This window comes from Panthera leo, chromosome B1, assembly GCF_018350215.1.
Source record: "Panthera leo isolate Ple1 chromosome B1, P.leo_Ple1_pat1.1, whole genome shotgun sequence".
Classification (NCBI taxonomy): Eukaryota; Metazoa; Chordata; class Mammalia; order Carnivora; family Felidae; genus Panthera; species Panthera leo.
The window spans coordinates 797753-822193 of NC_056682.1; the positions used below are offsets into that span (position 1 = coordinate 797753).

General features: G+C 52.8%; 1 protein-coding gene across 2 annotated transcripts in view; it reads right to left on the reverse strand.

The window, feature by feature from the left end:
• The window catches only part of ERICH1 (glutamate rich 1), a 54011-nt gene extending 29808 nt beyond the window's left edge, over positions 1-24203 (reverse strand). The window contains exons 1-3 of one of the 2 annotated variants that reach the window (XM_042934142.1): positions 24094-24203; positions 11078-11342; positions 5169-5315 (exon numbers count right to left, since the gene is read on the reverse strand). In XM_042934142.1, coding sequence (XP_042790076.1) covers positions 5169-5315; positions 11078-11129 — 199 coding nt within the window. In that variant the 5' untranslated portion in view covers positions 11130-11342; positions 24094-24203. The remainder of the gene's footprint in view (positions 1-5168; positions 5316-11077; positions 11343-24093) is intronic. The other variant, XM_042934141.1, reaches the window with a different exon arrangement.
• Positions 24204-24441: the final 238 nt, after the last annotated feature.

Sequence of the window (24441 nt, forward strand, 5' to 3'; positions counted from 1 at the left end):
TCATGCAGTTTGTAGATTTCTCAGCCTTCTTTCACTTAGATCTGCATTTAAGGCTCCTCTGTGTCTTTTCACGGCTTGAAGGCCATGAAATATTCCAGGGTGTGAACAGACCTCAGCAAACCTGCCACCCACTGCAGGGTCTGAACTGACCTCAGTGTACCCGTTACCCACTGCAGGGAGTCGTGGTTGCTTCCACATTTTGGAAACTATGAACAAAGCTGCTGTAAACATCTGTTGCAGGTTTCATGTGGACAATAGTTGAGCTATTTTAATGGAGTTTTGAGGGTGGGTGAGGGGTCAGATCATTTTCTGCACAATCTTTGCCATCTTGGTATCACTGGCCCCTCCTCCTGCACCTCAAATAGTGTTCTTTTACCCTTTCTGGAAGTCTCGGGGCCACCAATACTTGTGCCCATGCAACTCAGGCAGGCATTCCTCCTAAGAGGTAAGGGAAGTACATCAGTCAAGCAAATGATTTCCTTTGGGAAGGGGTCAGATTCAGGATGGGCTGACGGCTGGTACCTACACAGAGCAGAGAAGGGAGACGAGCTCTGGGCTTTGACACTTATAGGGATGGGGAGGGATGGGGTGGTGTCTGCCACGGACATAATGCTGTATGAGCATATGAGAGGGAGAGAGAGTCCCAGGCAGGGTCCATGCCCAGCACGGAGGCCGACATAGGGCTTCATCTCACGACCCTGGGCTCATGACCTGAGCTGAAATCAAGAGTTGGACGCTTGACCGACTGAGCCACCCAGGCGCCACAAGGAAGACTTCTTAAGCCAGACACAAACAGCACAAACCACAGACTTAAAGACTGAGAAACCACATTCTATGAACTTCTAAACAATAGAACACATTGTTGTTTTCAAAAATTAAGAGAATCCATGGAGAGAAGGTGTACAGTTGGCCAAGAATTGGGATTTGGAATACAAAAAGAAATGAAATCTGTAAGATAAACACCAAAAAAAAGCCCAAGAGGAAAACGGGCAAACAGTATGGTTTACGCACATGCGCAAGCCGCCGAGCTCTTTACCTCACTAACCATCAGTAAAATGAGGTGCAGACTCCCTCCACGTGAACAACATGGGTTTGAGCTGCTGGGGTCCACTGATATGGAGATTTATTTTGATACATACGGTACATAACATGAATAGATTTTCTCTTCCTTATAATTTTCTTAATGACGTTTCCTTGTCTCTAGCTGACTCTGTAGTAAGAATACAGTATATAATACATATACAGACATGTGTTAGCTGACTGTGTTATTGGTAAGACTTCTGGTCAACAGTAGGTAAATTTCTGGGAGTCCCAACTGCCCGGAGGGTGGCATCCCGACCCCTGGCTCGTTCAAGGGTCAGCTTGACTCAACAGGAATAACTGTTGAGTAGGACCCGGGGAAACAGGAACTAGCAGGTCACTTGAGTGGTGCACGTCTGACAGGCAAATTGGCAAAATGAACAATAAACCTGAAGCTACTTCTCTGGGGACACGTGCTTGGGAAACGCCTGTGTGCAAAGGAGAGGTTGATGGTGACCCAGCGTATTCTTACTTCTAGAAAAGCCAGAAGAACGTATGATGTGCTTTTCCAGTCAAGACAGGGTGGTGGGAAGCGTGCACCACCTTGCCCAGAACAACCACAAAGACAGGCCAACCTGATGAAACAAGTTCCAGATGCTGATCTCTGAGGAAGGGAACCAGCCATGAGACTGTGGCCATGCTGGCCTGGGGCGGAGTGAGCTCGAGGATTGGGGGTGGGGCCTGGCAGCTGGGCTCCAGGGAGGCCCGACGCCTGCAGGCCACGGGCAGTGTCCTCGGGAGAAGCGGGCTGCATCGAGCGAGCCCAGGGCTCTAGGGGGAGACCCCTGCGTGTTCTGCTGAGCGTGATGTGGGTGCCCCTGTGAGGAGCTGCCCGGCGGGGGCTGGGGCTCACAGCCTGGCACTGGGGGGAGCAACCTCAGGGAAGGGCCAGACAGAGCTGGGAGGCTGGGCAGGAGCACAGGAGAGGTGGCCCCTTCCGACCCCCTTGGGGCACCACTGGATGACAGACGGCAGCTTCCGCGGCCACGTGGACTTCTGCCTTGCCGCCTGGCCACGCACACCCAGCCGGCCGAGATGTGAGAACATCTTAGCCCCATGGAAGTCCAACAAAACCCACAGAAAAGGACAAGGCATGGGACCAACAGGGCATCTGTAGGCTGTGGGGCAATGTCAGGTGGCCTCGTATGTGAACTTGAAGCCCTCCAAGAAACAGTCAGGGAACATTCCCCACGTGATGGAAATCACAACCCCAGAGACCCAAGAAGCTCAGAAACTCGAAGGAGAGCTGTGCAGGAAACCACACGAGGCTCCGAAAACTCAGATTGCTAGACACCGGAGGTGGGGGGTACATCCCGATACAGTCACACAACAGCACAGGACGGCGGCTACATAGACAGCAATCGCCATCGTTAATATAAAGTTTCACAAGCCCCCTAGGAACCACGTATATATACTAAAGTATACACACTGTATCAGCAAGCATGAAACTACATGGGAACCGGGGCTTCCAAATTCTAGGGAGACGAGAGGGAGACGTGGCTGGAGGATGTTCGAAGACTTCACTTACGCTGTGAAACCTCAGGGTGTACCGTGTACTGATGTGACAACTTAAACACTGCAAGGTGATGGCCACTCCCCTCACATAAGTACGACATCTATTCTCAGGAACTGTTGGGTACACAATACAGAATCGCTAACTGTATTCATCACGCTGTACATTAGCCCCCAGAACTTATCCCCCTTATAACTTTAGGTCGGTTCCATAATCTCCCCGTCCCCCAGCCCAGCCCCCAGCAACCTCTGTCCATTCTCTCTCAGTTTGAAGTTTTCAGCGTCCACGGAAACGTGAGATCATGCTGTGCCTGTCTTTCTCTGCCTGACTTACTCACTGGGTATAAGGCCCTTGAGCTCCATTTGTTATATTTTTTTATACAACAGCAGGTTTTCAGAGAAGTGGCAAAGGTTAAGAAGTAAAAGACCTGGGTAGAAGGGGTTCCGAGACATCTGTCGTATCATCAAGATTTTATAAGGAAATATTCACATCTTAATGGAAAACTGCAGTTTTTACCAAAGAGCTTTGTCTATTTTCATGACATCTCCAGGCATTCATAGATGTGTCTCCACATACTGATTTTCACGGACCCATAAAAAGCCCAGATTCAACAGCACGAACCTACCTGACCGACGCCCAGCCACCTGCTAGCCCGCCTGTCAGCCTGGAGGTGGGCACTGCTCTTGCACACATATTCCCTAAAAACAAGTTTTAAAACTGGTGCCTCCGTACATACAAGTTGTAGAGCTTGAGAGCCGCCATATGGAAGACTTACTTGTGCTGTGTCTAAGGGGGATCCAACACACCACAGCCACTTAAATAAGATACGTGATCAAACTCTTGGCTCATTCACCCTTTTGTCCTCTGGAACTCCAACTCCCCCACAGTTTTGCCCTAATATAATAATTTTACTGCATCATGCTTCTCAAATAAACCGTCTTCTTTAAAAAGTTTCTATGATGGTAAACATAATTTTTTCTACATTATTAGAATTAGTAAAAGGCAATTGATCAAAAGTAACAATTACTGCTTTTAATCATTACCCACTACAGAGCAAGTCCCTTGGGCCAAGATTCTCTGCTGAGAGGGAAGGAGTATGGAAGCACATGTGTCACTGCTACGAGACAGGGTCCTACAGGAACACTACCCGTTTTCATTTTACAGAGGTAACTGCTCAGAAACTCTGAACACAAAAATAGGTAGATGACAGCATGTGGCTTTTTAAAAATAGCAATATTACTCGATTCATTGAATTCTTTGTAAATAATATGCCAAAAATCACGGAGAAATCCATCATCAAACAAAATTATTATTTTTTATTAAAGATTTTTAAAGTTTATTTATTTTGAGAGAGAGAGAGAGAGAGTGTGTGAGCAGGGGAGGGGCAGAGAGAGAGAGAGAGAGAGAGAGACAATGCCAAGCAGACTCAAACCCACAAACTGTGAGATCATGACCTGAACCGAAACTAAGAGTTGGATGCTTAACTGACTGAGCCACCCAGACACCCCTTCACAAAACTATTTTTTTTAATCTTTATTTATTTTTGAGAGAGAGACCAAGTGTGAGTGGGGGAGGAACAGAGAGAGAGGGAGACACAGAATCCAAAGCAGGCTCCAGGCTCCAAGCTATCAGCACAGGGCCTGATGCGAGGCTTGAACTCACGAACCATGAGATCGTGACCTGAGCTGAAGTCAGCCACTTAACCAACTGAGCCACCCAGGCGTCCCTTCACAAAACTATTTTTAACGATCGGCTGATAACTATTTCCTTCAATTTTGCTGAAAGCAAAGGAATGTCTAATACGTGACTTGGAAAGAGATGTGTTGCATGTCCTTAGAATAATTCGCTTTCTTTCTGTGAGACCAGTATTCCCAACCGTCCCTTTGGTGGGCACACCGTGGTGGTGTCTATGCCTGGTAGGTCCTCCTTTTGCAAATGGGGGACCAGCAGCTGAGCAAAGTAAGCCTGCAGGACCCTGGGCACTTGCTTGGCGCAGGAGCTAGATAGTGTCGTGGACAGCAGTGTGGACAACGGTGCAGGCAGTGGTGTGGGCAAGGGCGTGGAAAAGGGCGTGGACGATGGCGAGGACAACAGTGTGGACGGTGGCACGGACAACGGTAAGGACACGTTGCTGCTGCGAATACCCACGTGAAAACGTTTGTGCAACATGTGTTTTCACTTCTCCTGGGTGTGGACAACGACATGGAAATGGCCAGGGGTCCTCCCCGCGCCCCAGCCACTGCTCCGTGCTCCCTGGCTCTCACAAGGGGTCCTCCCCGCGCCCCGGCCACAGCTCTTCACACTGCTTCCGCACCTGCACCGGGACGAGGACAGTCTCTGCCCAGCACAGTGAACTCAAGCTGGTCTTTAACGGAGGTGCCAGCACCAGCTTCTCTCTGCACTGAGCACGCTGAAGTCCAGTGTGGGCACAGTGACCTTGCACTGCCAGATACAGGACGTGCAGGGTCACCACCCGACAGCCAGGCCAGAGCTGCCTGCTCCAGGGCAAAACATGACAACTGCCAGGTCACTGACCCCCCCCTCCCCTCCCCCCCCCCCCCCGCAAGCCCCTCACCTGTCAAGGTGGGGGCACTCCTGCCCCTGAGGTCCGTAGTGGCCACCCTCTCGGCTGGGTTTCCAGAAGCTGGAGCCACGAGTACCCTCTTTTCTTGGCCACAGGGAACACTAGGGAAAAGCCTCCTCAGAACTTTCTCCACGAACACTACAAGTGAAAAAGAGAAGAAAGAATTATTCACGGAGGTTCATTTAAATTGCAAATGGATTTTACCTAAAATAAAGACAAAGCCTGATATTACCACCAGAGAGAAAAGGGAATGTGCGTGAGGACAACCTAGCACTGTCCCCCGAGGACCCCCAGCACCATCCCCTGAAGCCTTGCCAGCACTGTCCCCTCAAGGACCCCCAGTACTATCCCCTAGAGGACCCCCCAGCATTGTTCCCCGAGGATCCCCAGGACCGTCCATCAGAGGACCCCCAGGACCATCCATCAGAGGATCCCAGGACCATCCATCAGAGGACCCCCCAGGACTGTCCAACAGAGGAAACCCCTGCACTGTCCATCAGACGACTCCCCCAGGACCATCCATCAGACGATCACCAGGACCATCCATCAGAGGATCCCCCAGGACTGTCCATCAGGGGAAACCCCTATACTGTCCATCAGACGTTCCCCCCCAAGACTGTCCATCAGAGGACCTTCAGGAACATCCATCAGAAGACCCCCCAGGACTGTCCATCAGAGGACCCCCAGAACCATCCATCAGAGGATCCCCCCAGGACCGTCCATCAGAGGACCCCCCCCAGGACCGTCCATCAGAGGACCTCCCTGCACTGTCCATCAGAGGACGCCCAGAACCGTCCATCAGAGGATCCCCCCAGGACGATGCATCAGAGGACCCCCCAGGACCATCCATCAGAGGACTTCCCTGAACTGTCCATCAGAGGACCCCCAGAACAGTCCATCAGAGGACCCCCAGAACAGTCCATCAGAGGACCCCCAGAACAGTCCATCAGAGGATCCCCCCAGGACCATGCATCAGAGGACCCCCCTGCACTATCCATCAGAGGACCCCCAGAACTGTCCATCAGAGGAACCCCCTGCACTGTCCATCAGATGACTCTCCCAGGACTGTCCATCAGAGGACACCCAGGACCATCCATCAGAGGACACCCAGGACTGTCCATCAGAGGACACCCCCAGGACCGTCTATCAGAGGATCCCCAGGACCATCCATCAGAGGACCCCCCCCCCCCAGGACCATCCATCAGAGGACACCCAAGACCACCCATCAGAGGAACCCCTGCACTGTCCATCAGAGGATCCCCACCCAGGACCACCCATCAGAGGACACCCCCAGGACCGTCCTCCAGAGGACTCCCAGGACCATCCATCAGAGGACCCCCCCCCAGGACCACCCATCAGAGGATGCCCCTAGGATCGTCTATCAGAGGAACCCCCTTCACTGTCCATCAGATGACTCCCCCAGGACCGTCCATCAGAGGCCACCCAGGATCGTCCATCAGAGGATGCCCCTAGGACCGTCCATCAGAGGAACCCCCTGCACTGTCCATCAGATGACTCCCCCAGGACCATCCATCAGAGGATACCCAAGACTGTCCATCAGAGGACCCCCCTGCACTGTCATTAGATGTCATTAGAGGACCCCCAGGACCATCCATCAGAGGGCCTTCAGGAATGTCCATCAGAGAATCCCAGGACTGTCCAGCAGAGGAACCCCTGCACTGTCCATCAGAGGACACCCCCAGGACCGTCCACCAGAGGATCCCCTAAGGACCATCCATCAGAGGACCTCCCTGCACTGTCCATCAGAGGACGCCCAGAACCATCCATCAGAGGATCCCCCCAGGACGATGCATCAGAGGACCCCCCCCAGGACCATCCGTCAGAGGACTTCCCTGAACTGTCCATCAGAGGACCCCCAGAACCGTCCATCAGAGGAACCCCCTGCACTGTCCATCAGATGACTCCCCCAGGACCGTCCATCAGAGGATACCCAAGACTATCCATCAGAGGACCCCCCTGCACTGTCATTAGATGTCATTAGAGGACCCCCAGGACCATCCATCAGAGGGCCTTCAGGAATGTCCATCAGAGAATCCCAGGACTGTCCAGCGGAAGAACCCCTGCACTGTCCATCAGACAACCCCCCCCAAGACTGTCCATCAGAGGACCCCCCAGACTGCCCATGAGAGGACTCCCCTGCACTGTCATTAGATGTCATCAGAGGACCTCCAGGACCGTCCATCAGAGGATCCCCCCAGGACTGTCCATCAGAGGACCCCCCTGCACTATCCATCAGAGGACCCCCAGAACTGTCCATCAGAGGACACCCCCAGGACCATCCACCAGAGGATCCCCCCAGGACCGTCCACCAGAGGACCCCCCCAGGACCGTCCATCAGAGGACCCCCCTGGACTGTCCATCAGAGGAACCCCTGGGACCGTCCATCAGAGGACACTCCAGCACCATCTTCCAAGGGCCCCTAGTACTCTCCATCAGGGGACCCCCAGCTTGGTCCATCAGAGGACCCACTCCCTACAGGACCAGCAGCCTGGATGTCCACAGGTGTGGGGACGGGAGCCAGGCTGGGAAGAGAGGGCAGCAGGCCTGGAGAGTGGAGCATATGAACTCAGGTGTTTATGACTGGGTTTACAAGCAGTCTTTCTTCCCTGCAATGTTCTCTCTCTTTGAAATTGTGTAAAGTACAGACTGTGAACCAGTCTCCGAATTTGGGGTCCAGGTCCTGGATGCAAAGTGTCCCCCTAGACAGGATCACACAGAATAGCTCGGGACGAGGGGTGGAGCCGGGCAGACAGAGCAGGGCCGGGGGGCCCAGCAGCACAGGACACTCCCTGGGGAAGTGCATCCGCACACACTCCCCGCTGCGCTTAGGAAGACAAGCCTGGTTCCAGCAAGTACAGGGAGATTTTCCACTTTGTTTATTTTAGTTGACATTCTGCTTTAACCGGGGAGAAAGCTGTCATAATGAATAAGCATTTCTGTCCGGATATAATGTGGATAAAGAACGGGCTTGAATCTCAAAACGGCATCTTGGAAGAGGTGAGGGAAAGCGTAATAAAGTAAGTTTGTTTTAACCTTGGTAAATGTAGAAACGGGTGCATGAAGGAGAGAGCTGCTCTGGGGTGGCCAGCAGTCAGGGGCAGAGTCAGTGCGCTCGGGGCAGGCAGGCCAGCTTCCAGATCCCTCCATCGCTGGCGCATGGGGACTGGAAGTGGGTGGCCCTCGGCAGGGACAGGACCCTGAAGTCACAGACCCTCCCAATCTCATCACACTCTCAGGCAGTGTCCCTACTAGAAATGACTCCCACTGACCTGGCCGAGTTATAAAAACATAATTAGGGTTTAAAAATACGAAAGGGTGCCCTCCACCCTGATGGCTCCTCAGATAATCTACTAAAACCAGGCCGGCACTGGGAGCCTGTGCAGCCTGGTGGCTCCCAGGGAGGAAGGAAAACCGTCCGTGCTAGTGACACAACCATTTAAGGCCACAGGTCCTAGCAGTAAAAGATTCCCCATGCACTTTTGTTGAATGTTCTACAAAATCTTCACTGGCATAGGACCTGGCACAAAGCGTGTTTCCAGTACAATCTGCTGAGGGGAAGTGTTCCCAGAGCCTTCTGTAGAACACGTTCACAGGCAGGGTGTCTCAGAGCAGCACCCAAACTAGATTGTGGGGAGAAGCAGCTTGTTTTGCACGTTAAAAAAAAAATGTTCCGTGGTACTCAATGATATCAGTTAGAAATTCCATCGCCGTGTGATTCCTTAAAGGGCAGAGAGGAATGCTCTGTTCTGCCCCTGTTAGGTAGGACCCCGGGTTAAGGCTAGCTGAGCCCCAGCACTTCCCATCACAAGATGGGCAGAAACGCCCCCGACATGGCAGCACTGAGACAGGCATGGCTGTGTGACAGATGTGGCTGCACCTACCACATGTGGCCCTCCCACCTCACCCACGAGTAGGGCTCTCTGGGGTGCCTCTCCCCCTCACACACCTCCCACCAGCCACTAAAGGGCGAACCTCCACACCCATGCTGGTGTTTACACACAGCACTTGTTATTTCAATGACGCAGAACTGAACTCGCCTTTCCCACCCCATGTTGTATGCCCAGGGCCACTTCCCGACACCACGAGCGGCTCCAGCCTCATCGTGTACAAGCAGCCGGTGTCAGAAGCAGGGCCCGGGCGTGCCTGTGAGGAACAAGGGCACATGCACTGCACCTCATCTGTCTAGGATGCCGGCGGCTGGAAACCTGGGGTGATCATCAGTGACCTGAGCCGCTGTGAACAAGCCTCCAGACAACCTCAGATCGCAGGAAAAGAGGCCACGTACTCAAGGCTTGAAGACAAATGTAAACACAAACACAACTTAAATATAAAAGTTCTGCACTTGAGCTTTAAATCCCATGTGATCATGTGGAGGTGGAGGGAGAACAGTGCAGATTCAGATGTGCTGATTCACGAAGGTCGAGAAGGTCTGTTCAGTTTACATTTTAGCAGATGACAGACACAGTTCCCCTAACTTTGCCTTTAAAACTAGGCCCAGTGGGGCACCTGGTTGGCTCAGTCGGTTAGGGGTCCAACTTCAGCTCAGGTCATGATCTCACGGTTCATGGGTTTGAGCCCCGTGTCGGGCTCTGTGCTGACAGCTCAGAGACTGAGGCCTGCTTCTGATTCTGTGTCTCCCTCTGTCTCTGCCCCTCCCACACTCATGTTCTGTCTCTCTCTGTCTCAAAAAATAAACACTAAAAACAAACAAGCAAATTCAACCCAGTGGTCCAACAGCCAGAACAGAAAGAAAACCTTTCAGCACCTTAAGCTAAGCTGGGTTAAGAATCTTGTAAACCCAAGTGGTGAACGTGATTTCTCTCCTACACTAGCAGGTGTTAAAACCTCATAAGCAAAAACGTCCTTTCCCGCGGGACTAGGCGCTTCTCAGGACAAGGCTGGCATCTGGCTACTGCACCATGGCACGCTGGCTCTCCAGAAGTTGGAGGTGCTCGAGAGACTCCTTCCTACCCCCGCTCCTTGGTACAGCACTGTCACAGGAGAATGAGTACTGGGTACACAATTCCTGACAGTGGTTGGGATTGACGAGGATACCGAACACTGGAAATGCTGGCTTTATGTCCTACTGTCCATGATCCATGAGTTACTTACAAAGTGCACCATCGATAGGCACAAGAACAGATGATCTAAGAGATGTCATGATGGGTTTCTCAATGTCAAGGGGGAGTTTTGTCTTCAATGAGAATTTTAACTAATAAATCTGAACCCAATCTAACTATCCAGGTATCTCAGAATGAAATCATTTTGCTAATAAATGCACATCTGATGCTTTCAATTGCCAGAACTTAAAGCATAACGTCTTTGTAAAAATATCACTTTAATTTAAAATAATCAGCTTTAAAGAGCAATGTACAACAAAATAACAATTACTTTCTGGCAACTAATATTGCTGGAAGATTCAGTCACGTGCCTCCCTCTATCTCAGTGTTGAGACTACACGATAAAGTCGGGAATGAGACTCTGTGGGGTGCCTGACCTTCAGGTCCGCACAGCTGTGCTGAGACAAACAAGCCCTCGGTCCACCACATGCACACAGCAACACTGCAGTTCTAGGGGACAATGTGGCCACAGTGCATGGAAGCAGTCACATGGACTCTCCTGTCGCTAAAAGAGTTCGTAGTTTATTTAAACAGAAGTAGCCAGCTATTTCAGGCCTAACAACATGTTGTACAGCCACTTAAACTCTCACTGCTACTCAGAGCCTACAGAGTTATGAATGAAACATGTACTCGACGAACCGCTTGATGGTTTCCTGCAAATATGGACTTAATTCTGTAAACAAAGCATGTCTTCCAACTGGCCAAATCTACTTAGTGAGTCATGTTAAAAGCAGAGCAGGAAAGAAAGTACAGTAAAACCTTGGATTGCGAGTAACTTGTTCTGTGAGTGTTCCGCGAGGCGAGCAAACATTTCCAATAAGTTTTAACTCGATAAACCAGTGAGGTCTTACAATACAAGCCGTATGTGACAACAGACGTCACATGATCACAACTGAGCCGATGGTTCTTCTCTCTCTCGCTCTTGCTGCAGGATTGTGCATGGTCGTCAATGCAATGTCACGCTTCTGTGAAATCCTCAAAAGGAGGCAAAAGCAAGTGTCATTGGATAGGTTCCTTGTTAAAGCTGCACAAAAAGAAAAAGATTCCGTTGAGCCAACAGATGGCAGTCATTCTGTCAGTGACAGTGAAAGTCATCCTACATAGTAACCCTCCTCTCTCCAGTCTCCCTCACGCTGGCCATGAAGGTTTTCAAAGATAAGTGCAGGTCAGTAGGTTTACTTTTATTATTTTGTATTATATTACAGTATTGTAATCATCTTTATATGAATATTTTTGTGTGGAATGAATCATCTGAGTTTCCATTATTTCTTTGGAGAAATTCACTTTCATGTAGAAGTGCTTTGGATTACAAGCATGCTTCCAGAATGATTTTTGCTCGCAAACCAAGGTTTTACCGTATCATTATGTCTTTCAGGATGCTGGTACATAGCAAAGCATCATTTTTAAAAAGTCTTTCATTTCTGGTTTGCTGAAATGCACCTTTTGACCTAGTGTGTTTGCGTGTGTTTACTCACTACAAATGTTAACTCTTCTTCAATGCAATTACTATTTTTAAATCTCACATTTGGGCATAAAAAGGGAAGAGTATATTCCATTTTTAACAAAGGTGTTAACGGCAGCATTTCAAGGAATTGCTTTCCCATTTGCCGTGATGTTAGAGCAGAAGCCCGAGAATGCCATGCGTGCGGTGTGCAGCAAGCTTCTGGAGGGCAAGCAGGTAAGCCCTCCCAGGTGAGCCCCCGCAGATGAGTCTCCTAGGTGAGCCCCCCAGGTGAGCTCTCGCAGGTGAGCTCTCCTAGGTGAGCCCTCGAAGGTGAGCTCCCGCAGGTGAGCTCCCCCAAGTGAGCCCCCACAGGTAAGTCTCCCAGGTGAGCCCCCCAGGTGAGCTCCTGCAGGTGAGTCCCCGCAGGTGAGCTCTCCTTGGTGAGCCCTCGAAGGTGAGCTCCCCCAGGTGAGCCCCCACAGGTGGGCCCCTGCAGGTGAGTCCCCTAGGTGAGCCCCTGCAGGTGAGCCCCCCAGGTGAGCTCCCGCAGGCGAGTCCCCACAGGTGAGCTCTCCTAGGTGAGCCCCCCGAAGGTGAGCTCACGCAGGTGAGCTCCCACAAGTGAGCCCTCACAGTTAAGTCCCCCGGTGAGCCCCCCAGGTGAGCTCCCACAGGTGAGTCCCTGCAGGTGAGCTCCCCCAGGTGAGCCCCCACAGGTGGGCCCCTGCAGGTGAGTCCCCTAGGTGAGCCCCTGCAGGTGAGCCCCCCAGGTGAGCTCCCGCAGGCGAGTCCCTGCAGGTGAGCTCTCCTAGGTGAGCCCCCCGAAGGTGAGCTCACGCAGGTGAGCTCCCACAAGTGAGCCCTCACAGGTAAGTCCCCCGGTGAGCCCCCCAGGTGAGCTCCCACAGGCGAGTCCCTGCAGGTGAGCTCCTCCAGGTGAGCCCCCCCCAGGTGAGCCCCCGCAGGTGAGTCCCCCCTCACCCCCAGGTGAGCTCCTGCAGGACAGCTGGCTGCACTCTGCAGCACTTCCTAGCCAGGCAGTCTCACAACAGGGGAAAACGGCCGTGTGCTCCATTTGAAAAAGCTCTTATGAAAAAAGGAAAGGAAATAGGAACATTTTCTTTTAGAATATTCCATTCTGAAAAAAGCAAAAGAGAATTATAAAAGGTGGCACAGAAAAAGCACCCCATGACCTTTGACACCACTGAGGACGTTACTCCCCCGTCAATATCAGGAATGTTTTTCTTTCTCTTAAAAAAGTTCACTTGGATCACCAAGTAATACAGGTTCCCCTCAATATTTGTGTTCACAGTCTACTTTATCTAAAGTGGGGGAGCAGCTGTGCATTTAGTCCTCCTAAGTATACGCCATACATCTGGAGAGCTGTCTGGTGCGGATGAGAAGTGTTTACTCATTTGCGATTCTACAGGCAAATTTGTCAGAACCTAGGTTCTCATCCCTGCAAACCACGGTCTCCTGGAAAAGCGGGACTCTGAGGGGACGAGCAAAACGTGTGTGGGGCTAGTCTGGGACATGAGGAAGGCAATTAGTTCAAAAGCAGTCTTTTAAAGGGTGGACGTTACTGGGAAGGAGCACGGCCAACGAGACTACATTCTCACTGGAACTGCACAAAAATGGAAGGGACCCCAAATACCCACATAACTTTAAAATGCTTGAGAGGAAAACATAGAATAGGTTTACGACACTCTCTAGGTTTCTGGTGAACACACTTACATGTGGAAAAGTGATCATCTAGAGCTTGGCGGTTGCCAGGCTTCCTGAAATCGCACTCAAGAAACAGTGCTGCTGAAAACAGAAGCTCGGTGGCCGTGGCTGAGAGACCGTGCCCTGTCCTCACCTTGGCCTGACGCCAGGAAAACCGTCCAGAGTGCACCAGTGACAGACACACATGCACCAGTCACGGCTTCAGCGAGAAGGGAGAAATCTCCCATCTCAGCAAATGCCAGGTCAAGCCATCCCCCCTTTCCATCCTGAAATGGATGTCTTGAGTATCTTGTTTTAACAGATGCTTTAAATTTCTCACGGTTACTGTATTTCTTGGGATCTCGTGTTCTGAATTTTATCTTTGCTGTCAAGACCGCGTTCAAATGCCTGCCTGGTACCTGCCAGCCTATCCATAGCTTTCTCAACAATGTTCAATGTTTTATTTTTCCATTTTATCCCAATAATGAAGCAAGGTATTTAACCACTGTCTGTAATCAAGGAATAAAGGAATAAATTGACAATAGCACTATATCACTTCACAAGATAGAAAAGTTCAGTATAATATGTTAATTTAATAAATGATACTTTCTTAATGAGTTTCATAATAGAATCATAAATGTAAGAATGATTAGCTAAGATTTAAGCAAGAGTTGGCAAGCTTTCTGAAATACTCATTAGAAGGGAAACAGTACTCAAAATAAAACCAGAGACTGTTCTCAAATGGGACGTACTTAGAACGTACACCATGACTGACACGTGCTCTCCCGTGTAAGGATTGATGTACACCGAATATGCATTTTCTCCCAAACTGTAACATTAAAGAAAAGCCCAAATTTTGTCTCTAATTCTTGCAGAATGTCAACATCACTGACTGGATCAGCCACCAGTGGGCACGGCGGAGCCCTGCCCCACGCGGACCCCGAAGGACACGCCGCGGACCAGGGCGCGGCCCAGCAAGGGCCTTGAGAAACTTGCTTCAACACCCTGGGGACCCAGGATAACCCGTCACGTTCACTCCAGTACTTTTATCGCTCCCAGTTCGACGAAGAGTGGCTCTTCATCGCTCAGATCTCGAATTCTGCCCAAAGCGCACAAGGGGAGACTGGCCGCGGGTCACTGGCACGAGTAGGGAGGTTAACCGCTTGCTTTGTGCAAAAGCAGACTGGCGAGCGCCCGCTCCCTCCACTGCCCAACGTTACCCCACGGGTGTCCCTAAAGCCACCTCCACTCGGGGACTGGGCCTCCTCCAGGCGCCTCCTCTCCAGCCCCCGAGTCGGGCATGCGTGGGCCTCCCCCCAAACGATGCCCTCCCATGCTGGCTGTCGGTGCTGCTCTGTGTCACCGTCAGCCGGGCTGTGACTGTGGACCACGCACTTCACGTGTGCCTTCCGGCAGAGCCCTTAGGATAAGGCCAGCGTCACCACACGCTGCACGCAGTTCACCTTCAGGGTACAGCTGCCCCTCGAACGATGTGGGGTTTGGGCACGGACCTTTGTGTCCTTGAAATTCCCCAGTCAGGAGAACTTGTGAGTCTCCCTAAACTTGACCAGAAGTCTGGCCAATAGCAGTCGATGATCACTTGCCTTGTACACTACATGTATCCTGTCGTGCGTTCTCACAACAAAGGAAACCAGAGAGAAGAGAAGGTCATTAGGAAAGTCGCTCGGAAGGGACAACACACTCATCGCACTGCACGGTTCTGACCGGAAAACACCCACGTACAAGTGGACGCATGCAGTTCAAACCCGTGTTGTTCCAGGATGAGCTGGGTGATGATGTTCTGACATCTTAAAACTTTCTGGCTGGGGAGACCACCCCTCACAGGGCAGCCCATTCTTAAGAGAGAGCAAACCAGGGCAGTCACGTCCATTTGCAAACTGCTCCATCCAGAGCCCTGCCTCCCCATCTGTCCTGTACCCAGGAGCAGCACCCCTCTGCTCTGCCTCCCCCATCTGTCCGCCTGCCCCCAGGAGCAGCACCCCTCTGCTCTCCCTCTCCATCAGCCCCCCTGCCCCCTGCCCCTAGGAGCAGCACCCCTCCACCCTGCCTCCCCCATCTGTCCCTGTGCCTAGGAGCAGGACCCCACCAGCCTGCCTCGCCTGTCTGACCCTGCCCCCAGGAGCAGGACCCCTCCGCTTTGCCTCCCCCATCTGCCCTGCCCCCAGGAGCAGCACCCCTCCGCTCTGCCTCCCCCATCTGTTCCCCTGCCCCCAGGAGCAGCACTCCTCTGCTCTCCCTCCCCATCTGTCCCCCTGCCCCCTGCCCCTAGGAGCAGCACCCCTCCACCCTGCCTCCCCCATCTGTCCCTGCGCCTAGGAGCAGGACCCCTCCACCCTGCATCCCCTATCTGATCCTACCCCCAGGAGCAGGACCCCTCTGCTCTGCCTCCCCCATCTGCCCTGCCCCCAGGAGCAGCACCCCTCCGCTCTGCCTCCCCCATCTGTCCTGTACCCAGGAGCAGGACCCCTACACTCTCCCTCCCCATCTGTCCCCCTGCCCCCTGCCCCCAGGAGCAGCACCCCTCTGTCCTACCTCCCCCATCTGATCCTGCACCCAGGAGCAGCACCCCTCTGCCCTGCCTCCTCCATCTGTCCTGCCCCCAGGAGCTGCACCCCTCCACTCTGCCTCCCCCATCTGTCCTGTACCCAGGAGCAGGACCCCTTCACTCTCCCTCCCCATCTGTCCCCCTGCCCCCTGCCCCCAGGAGCAGGACCCCTCTTCCCTGCCTCCCCCATCTGTCCCATCCCCTAGGAGCAGCACCCCTCCTCCCTGCCTCCCCCATCTGTCCCATCCCCCAGGAGCAGGACCCCTCCGCCTTGCCTCGCCCATCTGATCCTGCCCCCAGGAGCAGCACCCCTCCGCCCTGCCTCCCCCATCTGCCCCTGTCCCCAGGAGCAGCACCCCTCCACCCTGCCTCCCCTGTCTGACCCTGCACCCAGGGGCAGGACCCCGCCGCCCTGCCTCCCCTGTCTGATCCTGCACCCAGGGGCAGGACCCCTCCACCCTGCCTCCCCCATCTGTCCCTGCACCCAGGAGCAGGACCCCTCCACCTGCCTCCCCCATCAGATCCTGCACCCAGGGGCAGCAACCCTCAGCGTTGATCATCCTGGGCCCCGGTGCAAGGCAAGAAGGGCCACCTTTATTGCTCAAAACTCACCAAAATTGTTCAAACTAGCCGGTCCTAAATTGTTTACCATGCCCTGCCGGCCTGTCCCAGCCAAGCCCAACAAAGCCCATTCACGGTATGAATCCTTCCCTGCCTCCTGGCCCTCCTGGGGCATCCCCATGTCGTGCCCCTGTCTCTAGGACCCAGGAGTGTAACAACCCTGGCTTTCCTGAGCCTCCGCTCCGGGTCCTCTTGTGGCTGCACCTGACTGACCGTGTCACGCAAGAACCCCGGACGGCCCCCACGGATGGAGGGGACAACTGAGGATTACAGGGAATGCCATCACAGGGGCCCGCCACCCTCTGAACAGCAGCGTCCCACCCTGGGGCATGGAACCTGCTGCCCACACACCACACACCCCAACCGGACCCATGTCTGATCCCGAAGAAAGTAGTCTGTAACTGCCAACCTACAAGGTCAGTCCCCACATCCAGGGTTTTTGGGAAGCTTCTGTCTCCCGCGGCTGCTGCCTTACTCCCCGTCATCTCCACATACCCACGAACCCCCAAAAACACGCTAGCTGGCCCTCCTGCCACTGTAACTGCCCCTTCCCACAGTTATGCTGTCCAGTCTCGGGTGGGTCTTTAATGGAAGCAAATGCCTATCCCTGTGGTGCCTGAAACCTGCAGCTCAGGGTCCCTACCCCCAGCACAGGTGCCCTGGGTGGCCAGGACCCAGCATTCACCCAACCCCCTTGTTTTACATGGAGCCATTTGTGCATTTGGTCGCTGGGCCATTCATTTCAGAAGTGCTTACCGAGCTCATTCATTCATTCATTCATTCAGGAAGTACTAACAGCCCATCCATTCATTCATTTGTTGAGGAAGTGCTTACAGAGCTCATTCATTCATTTATTCCTTTGTTCAGGAAGTGCTTACTAAGTTCATTCCTTCATTCATTCATTCAGGAAGTGCTTACTGAGTTCATTATTTGCTTAGGAAGTACTTACTGAGCTCACTCATTCACTCATTTGTTCAGGAAGTGCTTACTGAGCACACTCATTCATTCATGTGTTCAGGAAGTACTTACTGAGCTCATTCATTCATTCATTCATTCATTCAGAAAGTGCTTACTGAGCACACTTATTCATTCATTCGTTCCTTCAGGAAATGCATACTGAGCACAGGAAGCCTGCCTGGTAGAAGGATTCAGACAGGAATCCGGCGGTGACGATGCAGAAGGCAGCCGTGTGTGATGGAGGGAGCACGCCATCAGGGGAGCTGGCGCCATGGGGTGGAGGTGCTAATCCAGCCTTGCTGGCTCCGGCCTGGGCAATTTCTGTGATCAGTAAAGCCAGACCATGTCTCCTGTAGAAGCATCACAGGCCTAAGGATGAAGCTGTGCCCCAGCAGTCACCCTGTGCCAGCTGGCACCGAGCATGCAGCTGCCCAAAGAAACGGGGGGCTCCTTCCCACCGAGGTGCAACCCAACCAGAGCCTGAGGTTCTAAGATGCCAGAGGACCTCGTCGACACTGAGAAGGCTGAAGGTATGACTGGAGAGACACATGCACACAGGTGTATGAACACATACACACACAGAGACACACACATGTACACGCAGATACACGTGTGCACACACACGAACACAAATAGACATGTGCGCACACATGCAGAGATATATACACACACAGACATACATGTGCACACACACGTGGATACGCACGTACAGAAGACACACATGTGTGCACAGTGGAGATACACATGCACACACGCATGCACAGACACACGTGCGCACACACAGAGGCACACACACATGGACACACATGTTCACACACGGATACATGTGTACACACATGTGCGCGCACACACGCACACGTGCAGAGATCCACACATGCACACACAGACACACACACAGAGATACACAGACACATGTGCAAAGACATACACACACAGACACACACATGCACACAGAGACTCATATGTGTACATACATACAGAGATACACACATGCACACAGGTAGACACACACGTACATGCACGAGCACAGACACACATGTGCACAGACTCACATGTGCACACACAGACACGCACACACAGACGTCCCATCCCAGTCCTGCTGGTCTAGGAACGCTATCCTCAGCACCCAGGCCACAGAGAGCACCACGGGGAGGGGTAGGTTATGCTGACCACAGAGCCCTCCCACAGAGTCACGGATTCAGGGATGAGGACAAGAGCTCGGTCATCTGGAACTGAGGCCACCACAGTTCAGATCTCATCCAAGGAAAGTCCTTGGAGGACAAGGATCTTGTGGCTCGCACTCCTGGCTCCTGGGCGAGGTGCGCCCTGGGAAGACCAGTCATGGCGGGAACAAATTCTTATTGAGAAGCAACTGGAGGGCCGCCCGGGTGGTTCAGTCGGTTAAACACCCAACTTCGGCTCAGGTGGTGATCTTGTGGTTCACGACTTGGAGCCCCGTGTCAAGCTCTCTGCTGACGACTCAGAGCCTGGAGCCTGCTTTGGATTCTGTGTCTCCCTCTCTCTCTGTTCCTCCTTGGCTGGTGCTCTGTCTCTCAAACGTTAAAAAAAAAAAAAAGCAATGGACCATCTGCATCACACACGCACTCCCCAACCTGGCAGTCGGCCTCATGAACACAGGAGGCAGGTGCAGGCAGAGACAGGTCAGGGCCAGGTTCAGGATCCCAACCAACGTACAAGCGCGTGCAGGTGGGAAGCCAGGGGCACAGGCACTCACTCACTTGATCCTGGTAACATGAGAGGCTGAGATGACCGTTTCCTCTTGATGAGACATCTTAGGATTAACAAAACTTAACTGAAGGGTGGGGGTGCTGGATGAGACACAGGTGCGCTGCTGGGGGACAGGCACTCTGCCATGGTCTTGACTTGCATCCATTCCTGCAATCCTCTCCACCTACAACTCATCTTGTGAGTACAGGAGCAGGGAGGGACAGGGGCGTCCACGCTGCAGTCGTGAGTGGCAGGGAGTGAGGGACAGGGGCTGAGTGTGTTCCTCCTGGTCCAAAATGGACAGCACACTCTCACCAGGCTGCCCTGCCCCAGCACGTAAGCACCCCCTGTCCTGGGGGCCAGGGGAGCTCACCTCCCGTAAGATGCGGGCCAAAGCCCGCACAGCCTCACGCAGCATGAGCTGGGAGGGGTGAGGACGGGGCGCTCTAGACTCTTGGGAGGCGCCGTCTGAGGAGCCACCCTCCTCACCGTACACACTCGAAGCAGCAAAGCCGTTCCCAGGCGAGTGCAGCAGTGAGGTTCTCTACAGATGGACGAGGCGCCTCCTGAGATACCGCGCACCTGCTACAAGAAGCTGTCCGGAAAGGTACGAACAGGCGCCTGTCGGGCAGGTGGCAGGAACACTCACCCTGCTCCCTCATCTGAAGGGTTAACCGTGCAGCTGCTGCGGGGCGGTGCTGTGTGACATGGGGACCCAGCTCGCCCGCCGCACACCTCTTCCCCGGGCAGTCGGCCCTCAGGGCAGCTACCACCTGATCCCTGATCCGCCGGGAACCCTCCCGGCTTCCAAGTGCTGTCCTGCTGCCTCCGGCTTCCTCCAACACCGACTCCCGTGAGCACGGCCACCCCACCTGACTTAGCACTTTGCTCCCTGCTGGATATGCGCCCGCCCTCCCCAAGCAGCGAGGAAGCCACTCCAGCCACCACATAGGATGTGCGGGCCTCCGTGCGGTTCACGTCGGTCACGGAGGGCTGTGCATTTCACGTCTGTCTGCTCACTCACAGAGGTGTGCGGAGTCTGGCCCCGGAGATGTCTGCTCGTACTGCTCACACATTTTCCCACATAAAATAGAGCATATTAAATAAAAAAAAATTACTCAAGTAGTATCGTTGCAAAGGCAAAGCATTGTCCCCATGAATGCCGCAGAGTTCTGCGACACGCTGTCTGAGGGGAAATTAGGGCATCAGGGGGATACACAGCCCAGTGGGAGCAACCTTTCAGGGAAAAACCCTAGGACCACCGCTTCAGACAGACTGCCAGCCCGCCCGTGGCACGTGCCAGAGCTGAGTACCTTTCTCCTGGGATGTGGCCTCATCAGCAACCATGACCCTAGCCCAGGGAACAGGTTGGAACCTCCCTAGAAGCAAAGCACTTGCTTCCCTGCTGTGTCCCCAGTGCCTGAACGAGATGCCACACACACTCAGCAGACTCAATACGCATTTGCCGTGCGAGCCAGTGTTAAGAGTTCTGCGTGAAGTTGACTTGATGCAGCCGCTGTGGGAAGCAGTGTCTCTGAAGGGCAGCTGGACGGCGAGAGAGCAGGGATGCCAGCGCAAGTCTGCACCGGCCCCGGCCTTCTCCATGCACCACACGTTCCCCAGACCGTATGCTTCCACAATTTACAAGTGCTTAGACGTTTTTCCAACTATAATCTCCCATAAGTGTTTCTGGAAGAGGGAGTGTTATCCCAGAGACATGCTCTTCAGTGATCTCGTTAAAAAGACTCAGAAAGCTAATATTTTGTTTCCCACTTACATTTAATACATACTAATCCACCCTTCCAACCGCAACGTCTTAAACAACCTGACTTTGTTTGACAATTTTATCACCGATCCAATGGGAAAAGGAGGTCTTTTCAGAGAAGACTCCTGACTGCGGAAAACAATGAAAGGTTTCTTCAGTGAGCTGAGAAAGGCCTTTACAATTGACTAGGCACAGGAGAGGACCATGATTTCTTGCAGAGGGAGAGCATTCAATGTGAGGCTTGGAAGGGTCACAAACACACACGGGGTGAGAAGGTATGAGGAGAAGGGGTGGACGCATAGTAGAAGAGGAAGGACTCCTGTGTGAGGGAGAAGAAACCCTAAGGGCTTATCAGCCAATCACGAAGAACCACAATGGCCACCTGGGTTGGGACTGCTCCCAAGAACCTCAATTTAACCTGCAGATTCTCTAGTCCTACTTATGGTGTGTGTGTGTGTGTGTGTGTGTGTGTGTGTGTGTGTGTGTGTGTAAAAACAGTGCTTTGAGTACTCGTTAAGATGTTTTAATGTTTCTTTTGGAGCCTAACATCTGACTGGTTAGAAATTAAGTCATCTTAACCTATGATGATCTGTTTTTAGAGCTCACTACGGGGAAGTCAAAACTCAGCAGGATGCGGTGCAGTAGGGAGGCACCAGCATGGTGTTTTCCCATAAAGGAAGCCACAGAGAGGGGAACTCTAGTACTCTCCATATTCTGCCTTTTTGAGAAATTAGTTTCCTTTGCTTACTTTAAGCAAGCACTTATTACCTATAATGGACACTTGACTTTTCATTTCAAAGGGCAAAACCACAATCATCCATTCTAAACTTAGAAAAGAAGAAAAAAATAACCACAGCCTGAACCAGTCCAAGCAACATAGGAAATGTCTCAAAAACCTTCACTTTTACCTGAAGCCATAAAACTTCTAGAGGAAAACACAGGGAAAGAACGTCTCAGTGACGGTCCTGGTGATTTTTTTGAAATGACACCTGATGCGCGTGCAACAAAAGCCAAAATCAACAAGTGTGAACCCCCTAATTAGAAAGCGGGTAGAGGATCTGAATAGAAATTTTTCTATAGAAAACATAAAGACGGTCAAAGAACACATGAAAAGATGCTCAATACCACTGTTTACCAAATGCTAATCCAAACCAGTGAGAGACCTGTTAGAACAGCAGTGATCAAAAAGGCAAAAAATAACAAATAGTAGGACGCGGAGGACAGGGAACCCTGTGCACTGTTGGCGGGAATGTAAGTTGGTGCAGCCACTACAGAAGGCGGATTCCCCAAAATATTAAAAACAGAACTACCCTATGATCCAGCAATTCCACTTCCGAATATTTACTCAGAGGAAATGAAATCTGGAGCTCCAAGAGATATCTGCATCCCCACGTTCATTTCAGTGCTATTTACAAGACCAAGGCATGGAACAGCCTAAGAGTCCCTCCAGGATGGATGAATAAAGATGATGTGGTGTAGACGCGCAGTGGCATATTCAGCCATTAAGAAAGAAGGGAATCTTGCCATTTGCAACCACATAGGTTGACCCTCAGAGCCTTGCCCTAAACGAAATAAGTCAAACAATGACAAATACCACTTGATCTCACTTATCTGCTGCGTCTAAAAAAACCCTAGACTCCCGGGTACAGAGAACAGGCTGGTGGTTACCAGAGAAGGGGAGGTGGTTACTGGGATTGGGAGAAGCCGGTCAGAAGGTACGATCTTCCAGTTCTAGTCTTGTAGGACTAGTAACTCCCAGAAAGTCGCGTACGGCACGGCGACCAGAGTTTACAATGCTCTGTGGTAGAGCTGAAAGTTGCTAAGAGAGGAAATCCTACAAGTTCTCGTCACAAGGAGACTACGTGAGGTGCTAACTTACGGGGACCATTGGCAGCGTCCACGCACGTTACATCACTGTGCTGCCCACGTGGAACAGGTACGGGGTTGAATGGCAATCATATGTCAATAAAACCGGGGATAAACAAAACCTTCCCTTTTGTCATTTGAATGCTGAGGATTAAGTGGTAATGAGAAGATACAGTTTCTAAGACTCCAAAATGTTAACCAATACATTTGTATTCCGCCCCTTGAGTGCTGGTTGAAAATATTATCAGTTAACAAAGGCTGGGTACAAGGTAGAGTATTATGTCCATTTTACAGGTGAAGAAAATGAGGCTCAAAAAGGCTTCTGACCTGTTCCCAGGGAGGAATTCCAGTTATCAAGCAGACTGCTCAGTATAAGCCACAGGTCCCTGCATCGGCTTTGGGAAGTGCCTACCGCCCCATCTCCACCCTGCAATCCCACAGTCACTCATGGAAATGTGCTCCTTCCTCGCTCCTTTGGGGTCCCACAGGCCTCCTTGCCTCTGCCCAGTGCCCCTGGACACCCAGGGCTGCGATGAGGATCCCAGAGACACCGGGGACCCAAAGGGGGTGGGGGTGGGGGGTCCTCCTGGCTCCTGGTGATGTTTCTGGCCCTCAGTGATCCCCGTTCTCCACCCCCACCCTCCCCAACACCTGTCAGGGTCTGGGGACCAGGTAGGAGGTGGGCCAGGGATCGAGCTAGAGGTAGGCTGGGGTCCCAGGTCTGGGTGGGAGGTGAACAGGGCTCTAGGGTCTGTGTGGTGGGTGGTCCCAATCCAGGAAGGAAATGGACAAGGCTCTGGGGTACAGCCGGGAGTGGGCCGGGGGTCTCGGAAGGAGGTGGCCAGGGCTCTGAGGTTCGGGAGGGCGGTGGCCAGGGCTCTGGGGTCCGGGCGGAGGGTAGGCCGGGGGTTCGGGAGAGAGGTGGACAGGGAGGGCTATGGAGCCCGGGCGGAGAGTGGGCTGGGGGTCCCGGAAGGAGGTGGCCCGTGCTCTGGGTTCTCGGCGGTGGGTGGGCCGGGTGTGCGGGGTCTGGGTCCGAGAGCAGGAACTGGGAGGGCCGCGTCCCCTTCCCCACTACCCACCTGCGCCCCCCGCCCGCGCCTCCAGACCCCTACCCAACATACCGTGCCGTCTCAGCGCTGCCATGGCGATGCTGCGACCCCAGCTCTATCCCCGCGCCAACAGCTTCAGGGCCAAAGTAGCGCTGCGACGCTTCCGGATTCCGACCCTCTATGCCCACCCACAACAATCGGCGTGCCCAATCGGGATCCAGGGTCTTTCCCGCTGGATGCCAATCAGCGGAGTCCCGGCTGTGGATTGGTTTTTGCGGGTGCCGTGGGCGTGACCAAGGGCGCTAGTGCTTGGAGCATGCTCAGAGGGAAGTGACTGATTACTGGGTGAGCCGGCTTCCCGGTTTTGGTGCCTTAGAAGAAAGTCAAAAGATGCAGGGAACTCCAGTCTCATATAAAGCC